The 26,881-nt window shown below is 41.9% G+C and overlaps 5 protein-coding genes across 5 annotated transcripts; 3 read left to right on the top strand and 2 right to left on the bottom strand.

Annotated features, from left to right (window-relative positions):
• Positions 1–14,977: 14,977 nt before the first annotated feature.
• On the top strand, positions 14,978–15,611 carry EAF02_002080 (uncharacterized protein; the record flags this gene model as incomplete). The annotated part of the gene is made up of 3 exons (XM_038898128.1): positions 14,978–15,107; positions 15,168–15,370; positions 15,435–15,611. The coding sequence occupies 3 exons, from the start codon at positions 14,978–14,980 to the stop codon at positions 15,609–15,611; spliced, it is 510 nt and encodes a 169-aa protein (XP_038761820.1).
• A 975-nt stretch (positions 15,612–16,586) lies between these two features.
• EAF02_002079 (uncharacterized protein) lies at positions 16,587–17,351 on the bottom strand (the record flags this gene model as incomplete). The annotated part of the gene is made up of 3 exons (XM_038898127.1): positions 16,587–16,639; positions 16,996–17,135; positions 17,266–17,351. 3 exons carry the CDS (start codon positions 17,349–17,351, stop codon positions 16,587–16,589), a joined length of 279 nt encoding a protein of 92 aa, XP_038761819.1.
• Positions 17,352–17,984: 633 nt separating this feature from the next.
• Positions 17,985–19,039, top strand: EAF02_002078 (uncharacterized protein; the record flags this gene model as incomplete). Its single annotated transcript, XM_038898126.1, has 4 exons — positions 17,985–18,218; positions 18,501–18,515; positions 18,666–18,802; positions 18,862–19,039. The coding sequence occupies 4 exons, from the start codon at positions 17,985–17,987 to the stop codon at positions 19,037–19,039; spliced, it is 564 nt and encodes a 187-aa protein (XP_038761818.1).
• A 515-nt stretch (positions 19,040–19,554) lies between these two features.
• EAF02_002077 (uncharacterized protein) lies at positions 19,555–24,461 on the bottom strand. Its single transcript, XM_038898125.1, has 3 exons — positions 23,072–24,461; positions 20,427–23,018; positions 19,555–20,327 (listed from the first exon to the last, which is right to left on the bottom strand). The coding sequence occupies exons 1-3, from the start codon at positions 23,649–23,651 to the stop codon at positions 20,188–20,190; spliced, it is 3,312 nt and encodes a 1,103-aa protein (XP_038761817.1). The 5' UTR covers positions 23,652–24,461; the 3' UTR covers positions 19,555–20,187.
• A 1,301-nt stretch (positions 24,462–25,762) lies between these two features.
• EAF02_002076 (uncharacterized protein) lies at positions 25,763–26,830 on the top strand. The gene is made up of 3 exons (XM_038898124.1): positions 25,763–25,908; positions 26,019–26,203; positions 26,385–26,830. The coding sequence occupies exons 1-3, from the start codon at positions 25,859–25,861 to the stop codon at positions 26,525–26,527; spliced, it is 378 nt and encodes a 125-aa protein (XP_038761816.1). The 5' UTR covers positions 25,763–25,858; the 3' UTR covers positions 26,528–26,830.
• The last annotated feature ends 51 nt before the right edge of the window (positions 26,831–26,881 follow it).

Below are 26,881 nucleotides of genomic sequence, written 5' to 3'. Positions count from 1 at the left end.
GCTAAAGGTAGAAAAGGCCTCTACAATATCCTCCGATTTCCTGGATTTTTTGAACAACATCTTTCCAGCACTTCTCCAAGTTTTTTGCCAGTGTCGAAATAACAAATACTTATATCTCTAATAAAGATCAGTTTCTATTAATCTTTCCATTAATTATATAATATTACTTACCTCTAAAGGATTGTAGGCATTGTAAATCAAAAGTGCTTCTCTTTCTTCAAACTCCTTATCATCCTTTCCTTTCCGACCATATTCTTGATTGAAAACTTTATTATCTTTCCATAAACTCTCATATACCCCATCATACTCTTTCTTATATTCAATATCCTCTTATACGCTATTGTTATTATCTACAACAGCAAATTGCTCATTATAATCTCCCCAGCCTAGAGATGTAGCAATACTTTTCTAATCGTTGCCTTTCATTACTCTATTAATCAGATTAATAGAAAAATTAGTTGAATAAAGATATATACATACCGTTTGTGCCGAGTTTCTGTATCGCAATCAATCAACATCTGGCGCTGAGTATTATTGGAAGCGTTGATATATTCTTGTATTGTCTTTAATTTCTTTTTTACATAAATAACAGTACTCTAATCTCTTACTTTGGCCTTTTCAATTTTTCCACGAATAGGATCATTTTCTAAAGTTTCATTCCTCTTACGCACTTTGATTGTATTAGGATTTTGCGATAAGTCCTCTGATGCTTTTCGCTTTCCAGACATTATAAAGATTTCGGATTAATAGAAAGATTAGAAGAATGAAAGGTATTTGATTGCAAAAAAGGATTCTGTAATAAGAAATCGAAGAATGTTGTTTATTAGAATAGTAGAAAAATTAAAGAAAGATGAGAATTGGAAAATAGTAGTATAATAGTGAATTTCGAAGTTTTTGTTTTTTTTGTTTCCAAGGCAACAACCTAAGTTCTAAGGCATCCACACGAAATATTATACAATACAAACGACCTCTTTTTCAACTTCATTTCTTTACTATTATTATTATTATTATTAGTAATTTTCAACCGGGCCGTATAGGCGAGCCTCCCAGGGGGCATTACGGTTGGGCTAACTGCTGGATAATCTCTAATTTACATGATCCCCCTCTCCTAAAAATGAGGTCTCAATACCCTCAGTAGCCTCCCAAGCGATAGCTAGCGCGCTTGCGCTTTTGTCTCCGATCCTCTGAGCGCCTCCGTGCGCGCTTTCCGATCTTTTATATAATGTTTTGATTGAGAGCTGCTTTATCCTGTAAGGGTAGCTTTTGTATGTATTCTAGTGCAGCGCAGAGTATTGCATATATCGATTTTGTTCTTTATAGCCTTGCTATATCGATCGCCTCCTATTCTGTATTTGTGTTTACCTGGATCGGTCAATCCATTTCCATTTCCTCTTCCTATTCTTCTGGTAGCGTTCTAGGGCATATGCTCCTGTAGAAGTCTGTTATAGCAATAAATTCAGCGAACTTGGCTGGTGTGTGCATTAGCTGTTTCAGTAGTCGTTCTTGAGCCGCCCGGTTGCGGGGTGGGTATTTGGGCCTGATATCTGGGGGCCAGGTTTCGTAGGTCGCAAGGACTTTGCGGCAGTGCACGATGTGCTCGGGGGATTTGTATGCGCCACATGAGCAATGGATCGTTGCTTCCTCGTGTTTAAATCGTCGGTGATAGCTTTCGAAATCGCCGTGTGCTGAGCGGATCGCTAGCATGCGGTGGAGAGTAGCTCGTGAGAGTTCTAGTTCATTAGGGCATTTGTTTGTGCTCCTTGGATTCCATTTCTGGTACTGTTTGGAGAGCATTGGTTTCTGTTTGATCCACCACGCCTGTGCTGCCGATTCCATAGCAGTTTTTGCTATAGAGCGGATACCGCTTGCTGTAGGTCGATTCGCATGCCCTGAGGCTGATTTTCTTGTCCCTTTATCAGCGAGTGCATCCGCACGCTCATTCCCTTCGATCCCTGTGTGGCCTGGCGACCATTTGATCTGGATCGAGTGCGTTTGCATCAGTTTGTGACATTTGAGGAAAGCCCACTGCGATGTGATAGAGGCTGTGCCTCTCATTCCCCATATCACCGATGTGCTATCGATGCACATACAGATTTCCATTTGTTTTATGCCGGTGATATTTCTGATCGCTGCTTGGAGGCCTCGGTATGCCCCGATCGCTTCCGCGTCGAATACATGAGAGTTGTGATGCAATCCACCGTTTCCTTCGCATACTACCGTCTGTCCTCTATATACGACATATCCATATCCTACTCGCCTACCATCCTTGTCGGTCTGTTCCGATCCATCAGAGAATATGGTGATCTGATCGTGTGTGCGCTTGTTCCACCATTCCTGAAACTGCTCTGCCGCTACCTCTTTCGTAAGGCCTCTAGTGGGATCCGTTCGACACCCTGGTGTGTAGTGGGGCCCTACTAAAGTCGTCTCCTTGATTCGGGGAAGGCACTGGCTGATCACCTGGACCTTTGTTCTGGCTGGCTGCAATTGGCCTTCCCTGCTGCCGGAGGAGTAGGTGGCTCTTATCCCTCGGTGATAAAGAGGGTGTTTTGGATCAATAGTTTGGGCACGGAGGGCTGCTCTCCATTTTATTTGTTCTAGTGCTACTTCTGCTGGTGGGAGAGCGCTGTCCCTCATTATCACTGTATTCGGGGTCGTTCGCCAGACTGGGAGGACTCCTCTGATCGCTATTCGTAGGACCTTGTTGATAGCTAGAATCGCTCCTCCTAATCGGGCGCTCACTACTACTGGTGTCCCGTCTCGGTGCTGTCCAGTGGTTTTTGTTTGTCCTGCGTACCATACCTCTGCCCCATAGAATAGGGCTGGGTATAAGCAAGTGATCACTGCTTTCCGTAAGGATGCTGCTGGGGGTCCGTTTGTGATCCGGGCTAGCCCTTGGATGTGATGAGCCAATTTCCGGCCTTTGGCTGCTCGCGTTTCGATATGCTGTTTGAATGTGAGCTTGCGATCAAACCACACGCCTAGCCATCGTAGAGCCGATCCTGGTGCGATCGGAGAGATGGTGCAATCGCGGTTTATTTCGCATGCCGGGTTGATGGAATGCTTGTGCCGTGTTATGTGGATCATCTCCATCTTTTCGGGTGCGAAGATTATTTTGTTCCTAGCTCCCCAGCGGAATATGCTTTTCACATCTCTTGCTAGCATTGCGACGTTTTGTTGAACGCTTGCCGATGATCGGTATAGACAGATGTCGTCTGCATACCCGAATCGGAGTTTAGGGTCTTGCTGGAGTAGCTCTGCGAGATAAAGCATGTACAGGACTGGCGAGAGGGGTGAGCCTTGTGGGGTACCGCATTCCACTGTGCTGTAGCCAGTTATTGCTTCGTTAAGTCTAACCCTGAGTTGCCTTTGGGTTAAGAAGGAGTCGATCAGAGCGATCAGGTTCTGTGGGAACCCCTGTCCCCTCATTCGTCTCAGGAGTCTGTTTTTAAGTAGAGCATCGAACGCTCCTTGTACATCTAGCGTAACCATTGTGATCTCGTGGCCTTTGTTGAGCGCTACTTCTGCATCGTGAACGAACGACGCTACTAAGTCTATAGCCGATCGTTTCGGAAGGGCACCGCAGTGTTGTGGGCTGAGTATTTCTTGTGTTAGGGCTATCCACGCTAGACGTCTTGCTATGATCCTTTCAAGGCCCTTCCCAATACAGGAGAGGAGGGCGATAGGCCGCCATGATCGTGGGGACGTTCGGTCTGTCTTCCCCACTTTTGGTAGCATAACTACCTCTGCTTGCTTCCATGCTGTAGGGAAGTGATTGAGCTGTAGACACTTGTTGAAAATGGTATGTAGAACTGGGCCTATTTCCGTCCAGATAACCTTCAGTAGTCTCACTGTGATCCGGTCTGTCCCCGGGGATGTACTCGAGACCCCTATAGTGTTACGTTCCACTTCCTCTATGGAGATAGGCTCCCCCCAGGGTAGTTTTTCCCCACTTTGATCGTGTCCGGAGTCCGGGAGATCGTCGGTGGCTTTGAAGCGCTGCAGAATCTCCGAGCGTAGCAGCTCGGCCTTTTCTTCATCCGACGTAGCGGTGCGTTCGCCTACTATGATCGGTGGAGAGCGGTATGTGGGGCTCAGGTCGTGCCATCCGATCACTCTATATAGGTCTCGATCTGATTTCATCTCATTAAGGAATTTCCTCCAGTACCCTCTTTTGGCCTGTCGTATGCACGATAAGAATGCTCTGCATTCTGTAGAGTAATCGCTATTGGTTGTGCGGCTCCGGAGGTATACATCTCGAGCGATCGTGCAGTCGGGTGTCCACCAGGGGGCCGATTTTCCTGTCTTCCGATCCGGTCTTCCTGTCGTTCTGATTGCCTGTTGTAGTACCTTCTGCATGTTTTCGACGGCTCGATCCAGGGCTATGCTTGTGACTGCTGTCTGTGCCTCCCGTTTGATTCCTACTATGTTAGCTGATACCATTCTTTGAAACAGAGGTAGGTCTTCCTCCCTGATGCGATACGCGTATTGGGATCTCGGTGCTGAGCTCGCTCTTTGTATAATGGTGAGGAGGGTATTGTGATCGGATCCGCAATGCATATCAGCCCTTACTTCTGTATATGTTCCTGGGATATTGGAAAAGACTAGATCGATCACGTGTCCTGCTCTGTGTGTCGCTTGACCCGGGATGTTCGTGAACTTGAGGCCTCTGTCGCTGGACCATTCCGCGAGCCGATTGCCACCATGCGCTGTATTCACACCTGGCTCGAATAGTGTGTGGTGAGCATTGAAGTCTCCCCCAATGATCGTGTCCCCAGTTGGTATTAGGTCAAGGATCATCTCCAGGACTCCTGAGGTATTCGGTTCCCTATATAGGTTTAGTAGTTTAATTCCGTTTATAGAAAGCCACATATAGTCTCTATGCTCCTCTCCTGCTAATTGTAGCACTTGTAGTCTAGTCTCAGTTCTGATATATGTCATTACTCGTGGGCGTCCCTGCCCTTCCTCGCACGTCCCGCTCCCCCTCCAGGAGGTCACTGGGGACAGGCATTGGTATCCGTTATGTGTTTGAGTGTGTGTATTGGATACCCAGGGCTCTTGTATACATATTACATCGATCTTTTCCTCAAACGCTCGCTGCAATGCTGCTGCATGCGGTGCGAGGCTTTTCCGCGTGTTTATCCAGGCAATAGATAGCGGATTCGATCTATTCATATAGATCTTCCATTGTTGTATCATGTCCCCCAGTCATAGCCTGATTACTCAGAGCTTCAAGGTTGAGATTCTTGTTGATCTTTGCTGCCCTACTACGGGTGATACGTTGACCTTGCGCATCCCGCTCCTCATCCGTTGAGCTCCCCGAGATATCGTTCGCTTGCTCTCTTCCAGTATCGCTTTCCGAGTTGCTGCCATCTTCGTGTCGGGAGACTGCATCCATTCTAGATTTCCTTTTCCTTCCTTGCACTATCACCGGTATTTGAACTGTTACTGCTGGTGCTGAGGCGATAGTAGTGCTGATCTCCCCTGCTCGTCGGATGATCTGGATCTGCTTTCGATCCGGGCGCACTGTCTTGCCATTCACCCGCTGGGGCTTGATAGGGCAGTTGTCATGGTCCGCTGGGAAGGGCCCGCGGCATCCTGCGCATTGTGTTGGGTGATTACAATCCCCGGTTGGCTCATGAGTAGATAGCGGGTGTGCGCACTTTCTGCATACCGCTTCTCTTTTGCATTTCCAGCTTTCACAGTATTGCTGACACCCTGGGTCGTGTCTTCCCAAGGCTCGTCTTCTACTTGCTGGGAACATTCGGATCTCGTTGAATAGGTTACAACGAGGTGGCTGCTCCTGGAAGGATAGTATCCAGGTGATCCGATTCTGCTCATCTGCTCCGAGCTTGGATCTCGCTACCCGTACTGGACGTAGTCCCGTCTGATACCAGATTTCTTCCCTCATTTGTTTTTCCCCAATCTCTGTGGGCATTCCCAGGAGATCGGTAATGATCATCGGGACCCCTGGTGCTATATATGTATACCATGGCTCACTGATCGCAAGATCTGTAGCTTTAGTAGCTGCTATAGCCTGTTGCTTGTTCGCAAGAAGGACTATACGGGCTTCTGGGGAAGCTGTGACTGCCCACCCAGTTCGGGTGGATGTTACTGCCGCAATAGCTCTAGCCCCTAGAGTAGCAATCTCTGGGACCGCCTTTACTAGCGCCTGTCTGATCCCCCATGAGGACGACTCCATCTTGGTTCGTTCGTCGAGTCGGAGGAAGAGTCTTTCGTCTGTGCGTTCTAATCTCGGTGCTCCACTGATCCCCCGCTTGGGCCCGTTTGCAGCCCCTGCTTCCACAGTTGCACCGGAGGGAGTAGCGGTCGCGGTTTTGGGGGTTCGAAGCATCCCCGCATACGTTTGCGTAGTTGGCTTCACGCTTTCTATTGCTAGCTTCGAGTTGAAGGTCCCTTTTGTACCGTCTGTGATGGCTGTTAATGCTCTGCGTACCAGTTCTCCTGCCAGTCGGCTCAGATCCTGTTCCGCAAATTGCGCTGCGAACTGTACGAGGATCGTCTCGAAGCTGGTGAGTACTAGAGCCTCGTCTGCAGTGCGCTTCCGTTGTGTATCGATCTTCTTCTGAATAGCTGTCTTCACAGCTGTTTCAATGGTGTTCTGGCCGCTCTCGAACGAGCTTGAGAGGGGACCAGCGCTTTTGTTGCTAATCCGCGCTCTCTTCGGAGCGGTGGTTGAGGAGCGGTCATCGAGATCGATCGGGGAGCCCGCTGTCCCTGTAGGTGACGGCTGGCTCGCCGGCCCTCTCTGATTCTGCTGCGACAGCATTCTCGAGCCAAGCAGCTCGGAGCGCTACAGCGATCGCGCTGGTATGTATTGTATAATATGATTTCGGGATATCCGTAGATATGGTTGTTATAAGCTCGTGTGTGAATATAAATCTATTCGCATTTCTTTACTACTACAACAACAATACACTATTCAGAAGATGTTATCAAGTATGTTAATTGATTTCATTCTATTAATTTATCTACTAATTTCAATAGGATGCCAAGCACTCAGAGTCATCAATCGCTTCCAAATAAAGCAACAAAAAATACACGAAAGAAACCTATTTCTAAGAAAGTTCCTAAAAAAAGCATATTGCTTCAAGCCAGGCAGTAAGTTGATTAATAGAAATATTAATAGAATGGTATACTAAGCCTAATTTCTAGCAGTTGCATTACATGAAATCAGAAGATATCAAAAAGGCACCGAGTTATTAATCCGAAAGCTTCCTTTTCAACATCTTGTTTGAGAGATCACTCAGGATTTGACTCTAAGAATTACTCACTGGCAATCAACTGCATTATTGGCTTTACAAGAAGCTGCTGAAGCATGTTTAGTTAGAGAGTTTGAATGTAAGTTTAATCTAATCTCTTAATGTCTATTAAGTTTTGTACTAATCATTTAATTTCAGTAACAAATCTTGTAGCAATTTATGTAAAACGAATTACAATTCAATAAAAGGATATGCTTCTGGTTTGGGCTATGTGTAGTGGTATTTTAGGATATTTATATGCTGGTAATCATTATGTATATATAGATTAATTTGATTATCTTGGTGCTTCTATAAATTCATAAATGTATTTTCTTTTAGAAGAATTACTGAATACTATGAATACAATAAAACACTTTTCCAACTCTATAATAGAAATATAATCGAAATATAATGTGAAGAAGGTAATTAGTAGAAATATTAGTAGAATTCTTTATATATATCATATTGATGCTTAATAGATCCTGGGCTTTGGGTTACCCATAGTATTTTGGGTTACCCATTGGGTCTTGGGTTATTTATAGTATTTTGGGTTACCCATTGGGTTCTTGGCAACCCATTGGAGTCTTGGCAACCCATTGGGTAACCCATGGGTGGGACGTCTATTTATACTATTACCCACCCAACCCATGGGGTCCCGATGGGTGGGACGTGAGATCGAAAACCCGACCCATGGGGCCCCATTTTACAGCCTAGTTGTGATTGGAAATATATAGTTTCCCTTAGTAATACAGCAGGTTATTATTTTCAATATACTTAGCAAGAATGATTTTCGAATATTTCGGGGATCCTTCTTGTAGGGATTTCAGGATAGATTTGGGTATAGAGTCAGTTTGGTAGTCTTTGTGGAATAGGGTAAGCAAATCGGCAAAAAGATTTAAAAGGATTTCTGAATCTTCTAGTTGTATTACAGGGTTGGGTATAGATATAGTAAATGGAATTGCAGACTTTATAACTTTGTCATTTTCTGGCAAAGTTATGATATCATCGGAATCTAAATGATCGGTGGTATCGATAGGATTAGGGTTTCTCTGGTTATAGGTGGTTATAGTGAAGTGTACTTTCTTGGCAATCTTGGGTTCGGTTAGAGTAACAGTAGTAGGAAACAGATCGAAATCTAGGTTCTCTTGTTTCAGGATAATACAGCTTTGGTGTAGGAAATATTCATCCCTTTTCTTAGAGAGATCTTCTGATCTTCTGGTTAGTGTGTTGGGTTTGGTATCTAGTTTCCCAGGGCAATAGGTGATTTGGAAATTAAATCAAAACAGAAATTTGGATTAGTGGGTTTAACAACAATTCAATAGCTTTGTAATAATGAAATACTCCAGATTTCAATAATCAATAATAACTTGAATTAAGAAGGCAACGCCTTCTAGCTCCAGGCGCTATTCTTCAAAACAGCAAATAATAGCTAACAGTTTTTTATTGTAAATCTTGTAATTATATTTAATTACCGAATATTTTTTAGAGAAAAATGTAATAGATCTCAATACTCCTTTATTATCGTATTAAAAGAATATTCTGGTAGATATATAGTTGGAGACATCAGTTTCTAAAATGACTTCCTTTTCTCAATCAAAAAAAGCTAGGATAGAGGCTTCGATGAACGCTCGCTTCAATCGTCGAATGCTTTTTGATAGACAGAGCTCTATAGGAATGGGACATTCTTTTTGGTTAGGTTTATCATTGGGTTGATAATCTTCGAGAAATCTCTAATAAATCATCAATAGAAGTTTACAAACCTAATGAAACATTTGGACATTAGTTATAATAGCAGGCAGTTTCCAATTCATAATGATTTTGATTTTCTCTGGGTTCATTCGGATACCATCCCTTCTTATAATAAGACCTAGAAACTTGATTCGGATTTCAGGAATTCATACTTTTCGAATTTAGTAAACAAACCAGCTTCCCACAATACTTATAGAATCTTCTGAACATAAACAATATATTCCTTTCGGGTTCGGCTATATATCAAAATATTATTTAGATAAGCAATACAAAATATATTCAAGTATTCTTGTAGGGAATTATTGATAAACCTCTAAAAGATTGTGGATACTCTTGTTACTCGAATAATATAATTAGGGATTCAAATAGTCCAAATTGAATACAGAATACAATCAGATACTCTTGCCCTTCTTTTATTCTTATATTGTTAAAGACAGAAATAATATCAATCTTATTGAAATACTTTATTCCCTTTAAATTGTTTAGAGATTCTTTTATTAATGGCAAAGGGTATCGGTTCTTAATCGAAAGGTTGTTTAGAGTATAGTAATCTATACAAAACTGAAGGCCTTCATTAACTTTCTTAATAAACAGAATAGAGAAAGTGATAGGGGAAAAGCTTAGTCAAATGAATTCTTTTCTAAAATTCTCTTCCAATTATTCTTTTAGGGCTTTTAATTTGGGGTGGGATATAGAGTATAAGGTGCTGAAAAGAGGAATAGCTTCTTTTTTGAAATAGATCTTATGATTATATAGTTGATAAGGGGATAGTTTCTCTGTATTCTTTAAAGAGAAAACATTTTTCCAATTTTGGAATTTGGATAATAGATCTTTAGGATCGAATACCTTCTTTTTCTTATTTAGAATATTATCGATTTGTTTGATCGATATCTGGAATATTTTATATTTCTAATGGGTGTAAGCCGAACAGGCTTTTAGGGAGATTGTGGCTATATCCTTATTCTTTAACCCTTTGGGGCGGGTAGGTAGGTGTATAGATTAGGCTTTAGAGGAATATTTGGTAGAGCTTTTATGTGGGATAGGCGGAACAAAGTGTTACAAAATTCATAGCAAACGAGCTATCGAATTGGAACGAGTTTGTTGCGAAGTCGATATGGGGGTTGTGTTTTTTAAATTAAGCTATCCCCAGTACAATAGGATAGTGGGTTAGTTTGGTTATATATAAAATGATTTTCTTCTCGATATAATCGTTGATTCTGAGTTCTATTTGGATGTAGGAGGTAACTCGATTATCGGGCAAGGTGTTTCTATCGAATCCTATAACTTCGAACGCTGTAGACAATTAGTGTACTAGTATTTTCTGGAAAGATATTCAGCTTCGATTTGCAAAGGCAATTCCTTCGCATTTACTATTAACTATAGTGTATATCAAGCAGGTATCTTTTTCCAAAAGCAGGGTGATGGATAGAATTATCAGATCCATATGATTATTTAATTATCTTTTAAAGAAAGGCTATAAATAGTAATAATAGATAAGCAAAGGGTACACAGAGGATTATCCTGATTGTAATTTAGATTAGATATATCCCGTTTCCCGAATTAACTGAGCTGATCAACGAGCGGGGAGGAAAGCGAAGTGGGGAACAAATAGAGATTCAGTCTCTTAAAGGACTGTTTGATACAAGACTGGTTTTTGTATAGCTGATTGTAGTAATGGTAATTTAGAGTTGAACAGGATGGGTATCGGGGTGCGGGTAGTCTTGTATCAAATAACTAACAAAACCATAACAATAATATTTGCTGCGTTCCCACTGCGAACCCAGATTCCTAGCAGTATATTCCTTTTTTTCTAAACTTAGATCTATTAAGTCTCTAGGAGTAGATTTTGGGCTAGTGAGTTATAAAGACAGAATAGCGATTATTCTTCAAAATGAAATTTCGAAAGTAATAAAACAAATATAATGGATTTGTTATTAGTATTATAGAATCAATTATCAAATTATTATAGATGATTAGTGTATTAATGAAATTTACGGGTCGAAATGGGATTAATAACAGTATATCTTATAGTTTGCAAGAGATTCCTTGAAATAGGAGTGGGTTAGAGTATTATCAGGTATTTCTCTTTCTAAAGCAAGTCTCTAGAATTCCGTGAAGAAGGTATTAAAATCGAGATATCTTTGCTTTAGTATATATAGTTATTCTATACGTTTTGTATTCGATCAAAATCCCCAAAAGCGTTTTCGAGATATTCGAGAAATGTGATATAATCAGTGAACTTGTGACGATCCTGTCATATTAGTGGATCGGCTAGGTCCTCACGTGATCCACAATCCTGTATATTACCACTTCCTTCCAAAGAGCTCTTCTAGCTCTTCACCTTAGTATTCTAAATGATACAATCATCACATTATATTAAGGTCATATAAATTTTTAAGCTCTTGATCGCTCCTGCGAAGCTTCCTATCGCTAGCCCGCTCGCCGAATGCCTATTGCCTTCCACGCCCGCTCCCCCGATACAACCATTCGTACAACCTTCGATCAAGACCTCTCCCTAGCTCCACTCCTGCGAACCTCACCCACCAACAAACTGATATCTCATTATTATATCATTTAGAGTCTCCTTATTCTATTGATAATGAATTCGAAAATCCTAAACCTAACACGCAAACTACAGAAACTAATCGATTCGAAGTATCAATATGCTCATACAATCAATGCCATAACGAAACAGTTTATTCAGTTGATTTGCCAAACCAATCCGCATTCCACCAATACTTCCGCCACTCCATCGGCACCACCGACAAGAAATGCATTTCAAGTAGATCTCCTCTTTTTCACTCATTTTATTTTTCAACAATTTTCGAAACCTTCTCTTATTGATTTCGAAGCCTTTCTCACAAAAGTAATAAAACTGCAAAACATATACTTCCACAAAGCGATTGACAATGCTATGAATTATATTATAGGCAATATTGAAACTAGTATTGGAACTATAAATCAGATATTAATGGTAATAAAGAATATAGATCATAATATAGTTGGATTAGAGAACTGTATTTAGAATACTATTAATACACTCGAGGGCGAGCTTTTCAGAAGGGGGGGGTAGTGTAACGATCCTATCATATTAGTGGATCGGCTAGGTCCTCACGTGATCCACAATCCTGTATATTACCACTTCCTTCCGAAGAGCTCTTCTAGCTCTTCACCTTAGTATTCTAAATGATGCAATCATCACAGAACTAGGAATTCCACAAAAGATCTTAGGTAGTATAAGCTTGTATACCTTTCCAGTAAGTCTTTTAGTAGTGTAAATCAAATGGGCAGAAATTATTGGGAATTTATCATTATTTGTATTCAATTTTCCATGTATTTATTGAATAAATCTATGCAAATCGGAACAGGTATTATCAAACTCTTTCGAATCGGGGATATACTTATTCAATTGAGTGATCGGAGCAGGTATAATAGATTCAAAAACAGAGTCAGCAGGAGTTTCGGGAAATAACGATTTCCAAATGAGCAGGTATAATAAGCATAGATTAGTAAAACAATCGAGTAAACAGGCATTTTGAATAACAACCTATTCGTGTAGAACAGTTTGAATACATTTGCAAACTAGGGATTTCGGAAATTTCGCATTCAAGCGATCTATTGGTCTCCTCCAGTTCGGTATAATATACAGATACTGACTAGAGATATTAATACCAAATCTGGGGGTCCTCCAATATAAAAACACCAAATTCTAAGAAGTCCCTAAACCGGCTAGGCGAATACGGAGTAGTTATTGTGAAAACGATATTTTAATAGATAGAAACTATATAGTATTATAAGGATAGACAGGTGGGATAAAGTTCTAGTAACTTTACCCTAATCTAGCAAAGTTATACTGATTCGGATAATAGATTCAGATTGAGGATTAAGATATAGTTTAAGGAGCTATAATACAGAATCTTCTAAGTTAAAGATATACAGAATTTTTACAACAAGCTAGTTCGATTGGGCTCTAGCTCGCTTGTGCTCCGGTATGAGCGCTCCTTTCGGTTCTCTCCGATAGGACTAGCATATCACGTGAGCTCACACTGTGACAATATTCCACGAAAGAAGCAAGCATATAGCAATCAGATTCTACTATATTAGAAATATTATTAAATCAAGGGATTTAGACCTAATTTATATATCTACTAATAAACAGAAAGCTAATGGGCTTACTAAACCATTAGCTCGAATTAAATTGATCGAATTCACAAATCAGATCAATCTGAATTAAGATATATAATAAAATTGATTTAATACACCTATTAAAGGGATATGTGAGGATTCATAATAAGTGTCACGGGGTAACACTAAGCCCTTTCTATCCTGTCCTGTCCTGCTATATATATGAGAGTAAGGTAGAATTTCTAGTTTTACCTTCTAATCTTTTGGGTGTTTAGCTTAGCGGTAAAGCTTCTGAATACTCTCAGAAGTGATCCTGTGATATTAGGTAGAATTATCCTTGGTTATAAATGGAGCTGTGTGGGGGGCCCACTTATAACTTACAGGCCATTGGTCTGGGGGCTAGCATATATAGATCCTGTCTACCTGTCTGAATGCCTAAGGCATTAGAATCCAGAATCCTGAAACCTTTTAGTAGGTGATGGTATGGAGACTATACCTTAAGGAGGGGGGTGGTGTTATGGGGTGACACTAAGTCTTTTCTGTCCTGTCCTGTTCTGCTATATATGTGAGAGTAAGGTAGAACTTCCAGTTCTACCTTCTAGTCTTTTGGGCGTTTAGCTCAGCGGTAAAGCTTCTGAATACTCCCAGAAGTGATCCCGTGACAATAAGTCCACTAAATCACTTATTAATATCTTACTAAATAAGGGATATCTTGATAACTAATACACATATAATATAATCTTATATTATAAAATCATATTATCATATAGTTGTATAATAGTATCTCTTATCAAATTGATTTATAATGGAATAAAATGAAATGAAACTAGATAGAAATATACAGGAAATATCGCTAAATTGATTGGTTGTACTTTCTTTTTATTATCTAAAATGATTCTATAAGATACGATTTAAATCGATCTTATTTATAAGCATAGAATATACTGGAATTTCATTATAAACTATATAAACCTAGAATATTCTTTAAAGAAAATCTAGGAAAAAGCAAGCAATTCATCTCAACTCAGCCTAGCTCTTCTAAATTGACTTCAATTCAACTCTTATTCTATATATTCGATTTATCCCTCAAGCTTAAACTGACTAGATCTTCCACTATCATTATAATAATACTATTCCTTATTATTATAAAAGCTAACCTCCAAGATATACAAACAGTCTAATATAATTTGCAAATATATTGTATCTTTGAATTCCAACTATATTATGTCTGAACAATATATCTGAAATTCAATAACTATCATCTACATTCTGAAATCTTAGATGTTATTCGAATATATTCAATTAACACTCTTTCAAGTACTAGATAGCTTGAAATCTAGAACCTCGTGATTATGCAAGCAGTCTGACGTAATTTGTAAACACATCATATCTTTGAAATCAACCATGTTCTAGCTCAGGGTCACTACCGGTCGACCCAGCGAGCCCAGCAATAAGGTCGACAAGGGACGATATCGAGTTCCCAATAAATATGAGAAATCGAAAGTATGAATGGATCCCTTGTCTGCAGCAACCAGCCAATCACAAAGAGGAATCAAGCTTGTAGTGGGGTGAGATGGGATATTCTAGAAGGAAGCTAGTGGTGGGGTGGAGCGATGAATCAATTGATGTGTCTCCGACTACGGGTGCGATATCAGATTACAGGTACCTCCTACCTGGATAGGTAGGGGGTTGCGGGAGAAGTATTTATATATTGAAGAGAGACAATCTTGTTGCGACCTTCCTCTTTCTATTCTCATCTTCTACAATACCATCTTACCTTTGCATTCAAGCAATCATATACTCACACACACAACCCCTCAATATACAAATACACATATCTCAACATGTCTGAAGCAACCTTGAAGCTCGGTGACTCCCTCCCAGAGGGCGTCAAGTTTGGCTGGATCCCACCTGCCCCCGAAAACGCAGATATCAAAGCATGCGGAATGCCAATTATCTACAATGCATCCAAGGGTACGCACATGGATGAATTTCTCCCACGCCTTTCCGTTCATCCTCACTAACCATGCATAGAATGGGCCAACAAGAAAGTCGTCATCTTCTCCCTCCCCGGTGCATTCACCCCTACCTGCAGCGCATCGCATTTACCAGGCTACATTGCCAATCTACCTGCTCTCCGCGAGAAGGGCGTCGATGTCGTTGCTACCATTGCTTACAATGATCCTTTCGTTATGAGCGCATGGGGAAAGGCAAATGGAATTCACAATGAGGATATTGTATGTCAACTCCCACCTTCCTGTCTTGATCCTTCAAGAACCTTGCTAATCTTTCTCCCTCCAGCTCTTCCTCTCCGACAACCAATGTGCGTTCTCCAAGCTCCTCGGCTGGACCGATGGCGAACGTACCGGTCGCTACGCTCTCATCATTGACAACGGAAAGATTGTATATGCAGAGAAGGAGCCCGGAAAGGGCGAGGTTACTGTTTCCGGCGCCGAGGCTGTTTTGAGCAAGTTGTAGATGTTTGAAGGGATGGAGGAATTAATAAAATACTAATACACATACACATATATGATTGAGAGCGAGATTTGAGCATGAGTTATAGATTAGATGGTTAGACTGGCTATATAGAAATGGATAGAGAAGAATACCATATAGATCTCTACTCTGAAGTATATGAGTGTTGCTTAGTGATTATTCTAATGATGCTTTCCTATCTCTCAATCCAATCACATGCGTGCGTAATTTGGACTGATACAAATACCTCGAAGTTACTGAACGGTTAAGTTCAACAGTTTCTAGCCTCCGAATATAGAGCACAAGCCATCGCTGACTACCCTTTCGAGCAGTCTCCGATAGTGAGCCCCCAGCATGCGATATCGGTATGTACATGCATGCATGCTGTAATGAGCAAAATATATGAATATCAGATTGAAAGTTTCTTATGTATGTGTCATATGAAGTGGATTTTCGGAACGGAAAGGGGATTTAAGAATGACGCGTCGGCCTAGAGTCTCAAGTGAATACCTACCTCTACGTGTAATCCCTTGGTATGGGATGTGATATGTGAGATGCTGCAAAAGAACAGTGGAGATGCACAATGGCTTGGTATTCCGAGCGCTAGGAAACACATGAAGGAGATCTTGCAAAATAGGAGAATGAGTTATTTTTTAAGACTCATTTTGGGGAAGGTGCAGATTTGGATAGAATAGGGATATACTTATATCACACTCGTTCAATCCCATTCCATGTACTACGAATAGCAACTCCTCACATATCACAAATATTGCTTTCTTCTCAAGACATCTCAAAATCATGAGTTCATAACGTGATGCTTGTCATCGCATCTCCTTTCGAAGCTTTATCTTCATCTTCTCTTCGTGGGATATGTACAACGACCCCTTGCCTTCACTTTCTATAGCGATTTGAAGACTTCCATTTTATGACTCTGGTTTTGACAGATCTGTACCCGTAACTTCATTCGTAACCTCTTGTCTATTGCTGGACTAATCCTGTAACCTTGTCCTCGATTTCTTTATCCGATAGTCCTGTATGGGGTTGTATTAGCATTTGTCTTATGTTCAAGCATTGTAATCTCTCTATTCCACATTCTCCCTCGTTTTCTTCCGATTCTCAGGTCCTGGGCTCCCATCTGCATCTCCGACTCATTGCCATCCCCTCTTCGTTTCGCTCGCCCCGCCCGCTGCAATTCCCCTCATACCCATCTTCGTATCTTTCCCCTCCTTTCCACATCCTCACTCCAGTCAAATCACCCTATCGTCCCACCTCCTATCTAGCCCTTTCCAATGTTTCCCCCAAACCGAAAATCCCTCCAAAGCCCATACCCATAAACGATAAACCATACACTGTAAACCACACAACACAAAAACCGAAAACAACCTACCAGCCAAATCCTCACTGACCTCCCTTCCAAACTCATATCTTGCGTAAACCTTTGGTTGCGTACCAGCTGCCTCTCTCAACATTATTGGTGTATTTGGGTTGTGCTTTTTCATCGTTGGGTATGTTCTTGCGAGGAATGATCTAGAGCGGGGGTTATCAGATCTAGCTTTACTGCAGGAAACCTAGCAGACAGTCTAGGGGGACCGGGGGGAAAGAAAATCTGCGCGGTGAAGATACGGGCAGAGTATGAGAATATGAGAGGAAATCATACCTAGTAGCATCACTTTGAGCGCCGGTCTGACAAAATAAAAATCTGACTTCCTTCAAGGTCTGCGAGAATGCATATTTGGCCGACATATTGGTAGATATCTTTTCTTTGCTTTCTGAACAATTTCTTGTCTATAATCTCTTTTCTTCGTCCGCGCAATACAGTTTCGAATTGTGGAAACTCAATGGTTCGTCGCAATTACAAGCTCAAGGTGAAGCTATCCAGATATTGATATTGCGTTATGAGTCCACAATGGTTACCGTAAATATGTACTTCTTACCATGATTTCCAAGGTTTCCATTGGATTCAGCCACAACCCTTTATGAACAGACATAATTTCACTAGCCACCCGTGCCACCCTCCGGACGGACTCCGACATCACCGGGCAAGGCACAGAAAGTGTTCAACAAAGTTTGACGAGCCAGAGAGCTGGATATTCGGATTTGGTTGATTTAATAAGTGAAGATTGGATTTAAATCAAATTAAAAGAAGTAATTGTAAGTGATTATTCTCTGGCATTTATTCTGTTTTCTATGCCAATTTTAGTATATGCAAACAAGAAGGGGGAAAAGTGAAGCTTGCTTTGAGAATACATAGAACGGACAAATGATATATAACGAATACTAAACTCCGGCATAGCAACAGTTATTTCTATCCGTCTACGATACTTCAAGAACATAATCCCCCAATCCATTCCATCAACAACCTCACACATAACCATCATGTCCCCTTCAACCCTCACCCGCGCTCTGCGCTTCAACCCAACCTCTATCAACAAATTCGTTTCCTCAACTTCCTCCTCCAGCAGCGCCGCATCTCGTTTCTTCACCTCCAACTCCTCGTCTGCGCGCCAATACTCCACATTCAGAAATGCATTTGCACGAACTCGTTTTGCGGGAAAGCAAACGAAGAGATTTCAAAGTACAGAGGCTGCTGCTGCCACTGCAAACTGCGCAGTTAGTTGGTTCAAGAGAATGTGGGATAGTCCGATTGGTTTGAAGACTGTGCATTTCTGGTAGGGTTTGGGTTGTTTCTTTGCTTTATGAATTGGAATGTATTTGAGCTGGTCGGTGGGAAATGGTACGTGGGGAAGAATATCCAGGAGGAGGAGAGGGCATATGTTTAATGGGGGGAATTTCACGTAGAGGGGAGACGATAGCATTTGGAAATACTGGGAATTGCATAATGCACAGCACATTGCCAGAGAAACGAACAAAAGCTAACAATCTTTGATATAGGCTCCTGTCATGAAGGTATAACAAATTCCTTATCACTCCTCAATTATTTATCTATCAAATATGAGCTACTTCCAAGCTCCCAAAGACTCTCCTCGCACATAACCCACTTCCTCGCCCCAAGTCACCCTTTCAAAGCAGTTGATCAATAACTAATGTCTCAATCAGTGGGCACTCGTCTTAGCCGGTATCTCTGATCTTGCTCGTCCCGCCGAGAAGCTCTCTCTCACCCAGAATGCTGCCCTCACTGCCACTGGTATCATCTGGACTCGATGGTGTTTAATCATCAAGCCAAGAAACATTCTGTATGTTCACTTTTTCCAGTCCTCCTTCAAATCCAATATCATTCCATTATTGCACACAGAACTAACAAACCCAAAGCCTCGCAAACCGTCAACTTCTTCCTCGGCATGGTCGGTGTCGTCCAAGTCACCCGTATCCTCCTCCATCAACGCAGCGAAAAGAACAAATCCCTCACCGACAAAGCAGCAGAGGTTGGCCGCGAAGTTAAGGGAAAGGTCGAGGATGTTGTTAAATCATAAATATATATCCCACATGAAAAACATGATATGGGAGAATAGCTCTTTCCCCATGGATAGCCAAGGGAACTCCTCATAGAAAACCGCAAACAAGAACATACTCAAGTTCCAAAAAGAGAAAACTTGCGAACTTTCTTCCTTTTCTACTTTTCGTTCGTTCTGGCGAATAGGTAGATAAAGAAAACTTGAATTGAACAAAACGTAGTACAGAGAATTTCCTTGGTGCGAGGCTTCTTTTCTATTTGCCTTTTTTTTTCTTTTCTTCTTCTTGCAATGCGATGCCATACAATGCGAAATCTACATTCTGAGGTATATGAAAGGGGGTAAAGTAAATTTCGATGAATTAGTTAAAAATTCATTATAGATAGCTTTAGCGTGGATGAGTGTGAAGGATGGAAGGGAAGAGGTGGAAATGTACACTACTATACCTAAGTTTCACCAATTCGAAAATTGTTTCTTTCTTTCCTTGTCACTTTGTGGTTGTGTTCTTGATTCTTTCTGCTATGTGGAACTGGTATAATAGGGAGGGGGGTGTGATTTGGCGAGAAAAGTCGCTTGTCTATTTCACCTCATCTCAGCTCCATATCACCTTTCGTCTAGCGAAGGATTTATGACAAGGCTTCTGCAATGATTTCGTGATTATATGATTATGTAATTTTTATTTGATTTATTCGATTTCTTATCATGGTACTGTACATCTGTACACACATTTGACCTCCACTCCAATCTATTTTCCTCTTCTCCCTCCCCCACTGCACCAAATACACTTCCTTCACCTGCCCCTCCACTACACGTCCATATCCCACACAAAGCCAGCAAAATACACATACACATCCATCCAGCTACTACTCTAGTCAGATTCATGCATCATATCGCCCTAATCCATCAACCCATTCCATTCCAAATATATCCAACGCCCAAAAATTCCCATCTTTCTAATCATCTCCAGATCCATCCAAATATGCTCCGAATGCCATGCCAAAATCCTGATATCAATAATCCACTCTTTCGTTTCCTCATCCATGTTGTCATCCTCATCCATTCTCATGTTTCTTTCTCTCTTCTGAGAATCAGCCAGTCCTGTCATCCTCTCCATATTTACAATGCACACTTACATCCTCCAACCAAATAGAAAGACGAAATATTTCCGTCTACATAACAGAACATTCCTCATTGTTTTTCTGATTAGCCCCTTTAGATCTCGAGATCCTTTCTCTGCCCTTGTTACTCTGCTTTCCACCATTTCGTTTAAGTTCTTCAAGCTTTTCACGAGCCTTAGGGAAATTTTGCGCTACATCATTTATCAGCCATAAACTCTCAAGAATTATCCTAGAGAAAGTAAAAGAAGGACAAGGAGCTGCGATGAAACAGAAAAGAAAAGAAAACCTACCGGCAGCTCTCCAATACCACCTCTTAGCATCTTCCAAACTCTTTGGCGTACCAATACCCTCCTCACAATAATAACCCATAGCATATTCAGCCTTAGCTAACTTTGCCATTGCTGCCTTTCTCGCCCACAGATAGGCCTCTGTATCACTTTGTTGCAAGATGTTTTCGTGGCCCGTCAAGTACCAACCACTAAGTGCCAATTCACTTTGATGTTCCTCCTGGACCGCAGCTTTAGAATACCATAAAATAGACTGCCTAGCATCAATTGGGCAATTGAATTGACCATACTCGAAAGCTTGGCCCAGGCGAAATTGTGAGAATTTATAACCGAGATTAGCCGCTTGTTGGAAAAGCTGGAAGGCATATGCTTCATCGCGAACGAGAGATGTATTTTGACCTTGTGGTGCTTCGTATAGGAGACCTAATTCGTGTAAAGCGTGGGGATTTTCAGGATCTGCGCGTTCAGCAGCTCGTTTAAGCCAAACAACAGCTTCGCCAGGGTTGATTGGTTGACCCAGAAGTCCTTTCAGTTGAATCATACCCATTTTATACATGGCAGGTGTGTCTCCAAGAGTGGCAGCGCGTCTGTACCATTGAATAGCTTTGAGGGGATCTTTACGAGTACCACCTCCCTCCTCGTTACCAAGTTCACAACAAACTGCAGTTCTGTATGCAGCTTGTGGATGATTGAGCTTTGCGGCAGATTGGTAGAGGGTAAATGCTTCCTTCTCGTTGACTTCGAGCCCCAACGCACCACGACCGTAACAATCTGCAAAATAGAACATTGCATCTGGATGTTGAGCTTCTCTCAATTTCTTAAGGACTTTAGTAGCTTCAAATACATACTTTTCTCTTGCTTTGTTGCGTGCTCGTTGATCAGCAAGAGGCGCAACTAAAACATCCGAAGCTTCGACCAATTTCTTCACGAAAAGTAGAGGAGTCTCGTGATCGTTTGGATTACCATTCTTATACTTCAGTCTCAGACGATCTAGCTCGGCCTGAGTTACTGGTTGTGCGGGAGCTTTTGTTGGAGTAGGGCCTGCAGGGGAGGAACCATTGGATACCGGTATCGGAGTATTTGATTGAGGTGGAGGATTAAAGCCCCCATAATTGCGCATGGGTGGCGGTTTAATATTTTGTTGTTGTTGAGCGAAAGAATTAGGTATTAGACCAGCTCGGACAGGAGGAGCATGAGGAGGTAAACCACCTTCAGGGATGCCTTGCTTTTGTAGACTATTTTGACGACCACCCTGAAAGCCTCCATTTTGTGGACCAGGGTAACCGCCATTCTGGGGCGAAGGGCCATTCGGATACCCTCCAAATTCAGATTGTGGCATTCCACGACCAGCTCCGGGGGCTGCAGACATACTTCTTGGCGGTGGTTGAAACTTTGGTGCTTGAGGAGGATATGGGTCGTACACTTGATCTTGTGGCATGCCTTGATACTGGTTATATTGGGTATCTTGTTGTCCCCAGCCATCTTGATAACCCTGCTGTGGCATGCTAGGAATTGGTGGCGCATCCCCTGCCATTTCAAAAATTGCCGTTTGAGCTTGGGCTTGAGCTCTGAAATCCGGTTGAGATTTTACAGGTTTGACTTGACGTAGGTTGCCATTCCTTTCCATTGGATCAAATCCAGGCCCAAGTCCACCTGTTCCAGGTTGAATATGGGCTTCAATCGAGGTACCTCTTCTATGTAGAATTCTCTGTGGGGCCGCATCAAAATCTGGCATTTCCGCAGTATGATTATGTATGGGAGGTGGAGGTGGAGCTTCATAATATGCATCATAAAACTGACCAAGACTTTCATCCGGATTGTGGTCAGCATAAGGATTACCTTGATAACTATCCTGCTGGTATTGCTGTTGAGGTGGGGGTGGAGGTGGTTGAACAGATTGTTGGCTTGGGTATGTTCTGTGTGGTGGTGGCCTTGATCCGGTAGCTGTAGCAGGTCTAACAGGCATACTACGTCCAATAGGCCCATTATATGGTGCACTCATCCCTGGAGCTTCAATTGAAGAAGTTGGAGGACCATTTCCCATGGGTCCAGGATCATCTGGCAAAGTCATGCTTCGTTGTGGAGGACTAAAATTTTCTCGATCATCTCGAACTGGTGACATGGGATTTCCATATTGATCATAACCACGATCTCCATAACCATTCTGTCTAGGTGCACCGCCATATCCTTGTCCTGGAGATGGACCACCTCTCTCTGGGAAATCTTGTCTGGGTGGACCTTGAGTCATACTCCTTGGTGGTAGACCTCTTCGTTGATCTGGTATCCCTTGAGGTGGATATCCTCCTCTTGGTGCACTCCCTTGACTGTCCATTGAAGGTCGGCCATAATCATCAGTAGACATACCCCTCTTCGGTCCAAAGTTATCATGACTTCCTCTACTTCCAGCAGTTCCGGGCCTTTTTGGTGGGGGACTCGAAATATCTATTGCACCCAATCCTTTGGTAATTTCCTGTTCTGTGGACATTGCTGTTTTCTTCTTTGCTCCTGGAAATGAAGGAAAAGGACTATCAAAAGATGATGCTCCAGCTTCTGGAGATCTAGGAGGTGTCACTAAAGGTTTCCGAGGTCGTTGTTCTAAAAATTAAGTCAACATAAACATTCACTTCATACGACTTTATTCCACTCACGTCCTGGTGCAGGTCTCATACGGTCATCCATTGGTCTACCATTTCCATTCACAGGACCATTATTTGGAGGATACCCACCTCCTTGTGGTCCTCCATGCCCAACACGATTTGGAGGAGGTCTTTGCATTGGTCCACCTCTACCATTGGGAGCAGGTCCACCTCCTCTGGGTGGCATCCCACCTCTGCCATTCGCAAATTGTTCTTGTTGTGGAGGATAATTTTGATTTGGTGGATAACCTCTACCTTCTCCATTAGAGTTTGGCGGATACCCCCTTCCGCGTCCCTGCGCATTTGGAGCATAACCACCTCTCCCCCCTCCGCTCACATTTCCATAACCACCCCCATTCATATTTCCTCTGCCTCCGCCATTCATGTCCTGATACCCAGCATTGTAATCTTGTCCATATCCATTATCGTAATTCTCATATCCATAACCCCCTTGACCATAGTCATCATATTGTTGTTGTGGATATTGTTGTGCGGGAGCTTGTTGATATCCTTGTGCTGGACCTGGTCTTTGGGAAGCTCGTCCATTATATGGCCTCTGTGACTGTTGCTGGTATCCCTGATCATATGTCATGATTTCCTCTTCTTGTCTCTCCTTCTTATTCGATCCAACCTCGATTGCCCTTGCCCTCGTGTTCTTTGGCGCAAAATCTTAACCAGCTGTCATAACACTACAACGATCAATCCATGGAAACCAATCCCTTGAAAAATCTATATTTTCGTAACCAGAAATTTAAATAAGCTCGAAAACTCGGTCTGCAATCAAAAAATTGAGACTGTCGCTGTTGGAAAGGGTTGATCAATCAATCTTTCGGGAATTGGTTCACTTCGTTCCAGGTAGGAAATGTTGTTATAACCCCACAACGCAACTCAAGTTTGAGGATTGTCTCGGTATTTGTTCGCACGAAAAAGAGTACTTGTGAATGTAAAGGGTGATAGAAGAGAAGACTTGAGTGAGGGTCTCTGTCGATTATGATCTTTCTGTGTTGAAAAATACAAAAAGAATGCGTAATGTTATTAGTTAGTTGTGAATTTTGAAGAGGGTTTTCAATGTTCAAGACGGCTGGTCGGCTTGGGTGGTTGTCTCAGAGAATGCGGAGTGGGGGCGAGGCAGGGCAGGGTAGGAGGGAGGGCAGGGGCGCTAACAAGGTGGATGGGGATGGGATCAATCAATCAATACGCAGTATACGAGATGAGATGTGTGTGATGTTTGGTTGTGGGATGTTATCTCGGTCAGATATTTCGATTTGCTGGCGACAATTCTGATTCTTCTCTTGTTTGTCGTCTGTTGCTGCGCCTGTCTGTCGCGAAATGGAACCACAACAACACGACTTAAGAAGCTTCTTGAATGTTGTTGGTTGTGGTTGGTTCTTGTTGAAATATATGGAGTCTATTTTCAGTCACTAACTTTGAAGATTCCGATATTCCGACTTCTTGGACTCTTGGCTGCTGGCTATCAAAGTTATGTCGTTGTGTTGTTGGTGCAGGAGAAGAAAGTTACTCGGTTCCTCTGTTGTTGACAATGTTATGTTCATGCGATAGTCAAGTTCGTCTCAGGTGCAAAGAGGGAAAAGCCATTATTCGGATAGTTCCTTGGTAATATATCTGATAGTAGGTATCATCAGTCACCTAGTCGCATACACCGCACATCACATAGCATTATTGAATGGGATATTTAATCTAATCATCGTTCTATTATTCATATGCATGCAACTTCAACCCTTTGAACAATTTCTCGCGCGTTACACATATGACAAGGGGGTTTAACTTTCCCATCATCACTCACCAGCCGCCATAACTGGAGTCAGGTCCGAGTGAAGAATGATTGGTTGTCGCATTATAACCAGCATGTTGATAGTTACTCCACGAGATTCATAAGATCCACTGTATCAGAGAAGATATGAGAAACATGGCGTTCAGAGACCAAGTTTACATAAGATGCAAAAGATCTTGGATCTTGTGATCTTATTGAGTTCAGCTGAGATCAAGGGGCTTGTGTCTTCGAATCTTCGTCATCAATCATCAATTCAAGCTGGATGAATGAAATTGATAAAGAGGGCGAGGAGGTTGATGTGCTTGAACTGATCTGGGCTTTGAATAGAGAGTCATTCTGTAACGGCATTACGACGTGCATAATTAGATGTCTTGGCCATCCGAAGTTGATGAATGCAGAGAGATAGATATCAATGCGTGGAATGTATCAGGTATTTATGGCATTTCCGAGGTAGATACTTGTGTGCGTACTATCTTGACTGCCGGCAGTTGCTGTATGAAAATCATAAAATATAAGAAGTAGGTCTGGATGTGTATCTCCAGCTATTCCTGATCATTCTACCCGAGTATTGATTACCCGTGGACTACCTAGGAAGAGTATTGAGTGAGAGAGCATCATCAGCACAACCTAAAATCTCATTCAGTAAGCACCCTCAATGCAATGTTCTCTTCAATATAGCCTCATATCCAGGAATGGTTCAGCCATGCTCTTCTCATTTCCGTCCCATCCCAGTTTCCCCATAACCCAATCACATCAACTAAAAACTGATGAAATCACTCTTCTCCAATTTGTCTCTCCTTACGCCACCACAGCCACAATCTCCGTTAAAAAGCACAGCCACAACAAGCTCTGATCCCAGCTTTGAACCGAAAATCATCATGTCATTGATCAAATTATCAACTTTTGACTACATCGCCGAAAACAAATCAGATATTACAATCGCCGACCTAATTTTTTGATTTTTATACCTAAGTTACAAAAATATACTGAATTAATAAAAAGCAATTATGCCACCAAAACCCACCAACTGGCGCATGTATGGCAAGATGGCGGTTGCGTATGTTTCCCTTCCTATCCCTTCCTCTTTCTCACTCTCGATTTCTTCCCACATCTTTCCTGTCCCCCTTTCCAAAAACAAGAACAAAGTGCTGACTCCTCTGTTATTAGCGGCTTAACGTGTTGTGTCGGCGGTCCAGCTCTGATCTACTACGTTTCTCCAACAGAAGAAGAACTCTTCCTGAAATACAATCCAGAATTACAGAAGCGCAGCTTGGAGAATCGAGTAGGGAAACAAGAGGATTTCGATAACTTCGTGGCAAGATTGAAGGAGTATAGTAAGACTGATAGACCAAGTAAGTTTATTTCTTGGGTTATTTGTTTTAAGAAGGGAAAGCTGGGGAAAGATGGGACTTGGGATGAAGAGGATTTCCAGAGATATCAAAGAAAAATTCTATAAGGAGAGACGCATGAGGGCTTCTACGAATTGCAATTATACTTGACAATCAAAAGAAACATACTAATCTCCATCCTCAGTTTGGGTCGAAGCCGAAGAAGCCGCACGCAAAAAGCGTAGTGGAAAGATAGAAGAACAAGCCAAATTGATGCAAGAGATGCAAGAGAGGAAAGAAGAAATTAAGAAGAGTGGAACAAAATTGATGCCCGGTGGAAGTCTTTAATTGCAATTAAAATGGCAAAGGAATGAAATTTGTACAACTATGGATGGCGTTTGGTTGCATATTGTCTTTGACGATGGAAGGTTCAAGTTTGGCGCAGAAATGGGGAATGAAAATCTCAATGGGTGGGTTTTTGAAGCTGCACAGCTGTATAGCTGCTATGTATGGTATGATATGATATGATATTGATATTGCGTTTATTTGGAAGGTCGAGGTCTTCAAATACATCTTGATCTAAGACATCTCAATGCTGCGTATTTTCGGATCCTAAGGATTCTTTAATTTCAAGCATTATATGAAATGATTATATGAAGTATTGGGAGAAATCGAGAAACCTTTACGTGCTGCATTTCCGTC

This window comes from Botrytis sinoallii (genome assembly GCF_014898435.1).
Source record: "Botrytis sinoallii strain Bc 23 chromosome Unknown BSIN_003, whole genome shotgun sequence".
In the NCBI taxonomy this organism is placed as follows: domain Eukaryota; kingdom Fungi; phylum Ascomycota; class Leotiomycetes; order Helotiales; family Sclerotiniaceae; genus Botrytis; species Botrytis sinoallii.
This window is presented reverse-complemented; position numbering and strand designations above follow the sequence as displayed.

What these genes read in the sequence shown, in the direction of transcription:
- EAF02_002077 (XM_038898125.1), bottom strand. Translation starts at nt 23,651, where the DNA reads ATGACATATGATCAGGGATACCAGCAACAGTCACAGAGGCCATATAAT. An exon ending in TATGAGACCTGCACCAGGAC is followed by an intron (nt 23,019 to 23,071) that starts GTGAGTGGAATA and finishes CTTAATTTTTAG; the next exon opens with AACAACGACCTCGGAAACCT. An exon ending in GTGGTATTGGAGAGCTGCCG is followed by an intron (nt 20,328 to 20,426) that starts GTAGGTTTTCTT and finishes TAAATGATGTAG; the next exon opens with CGCAAAATTTCCCTAAGGCT.
- EAF02_002076 (XM_038898124.1), top strand. Translation starts at nt 25,859, where the DNA reads ATGCCACCAAAACCCACCAACTGGCGCATGTATGGCAAGATGGCGGTT. An exon ending in TATGGCAAGATGGCGGTTGC is followed by an intron (nt 25,909 to 26,018) that starts GTATGTTTCCCT and finishes CTCTGTTATTAG; the next exon opens with CGGCTTAACGTGTTGTGTCG. An exon ending in TAGTAAGACTGATAGACCAA is followed by an intron (nt 26,204 to 26,384) that starts GTAAGTTTATTT and finishes CTCCATCCTCAG; the next exon opens with TTTGGGTCGAAGCCGAAGAA.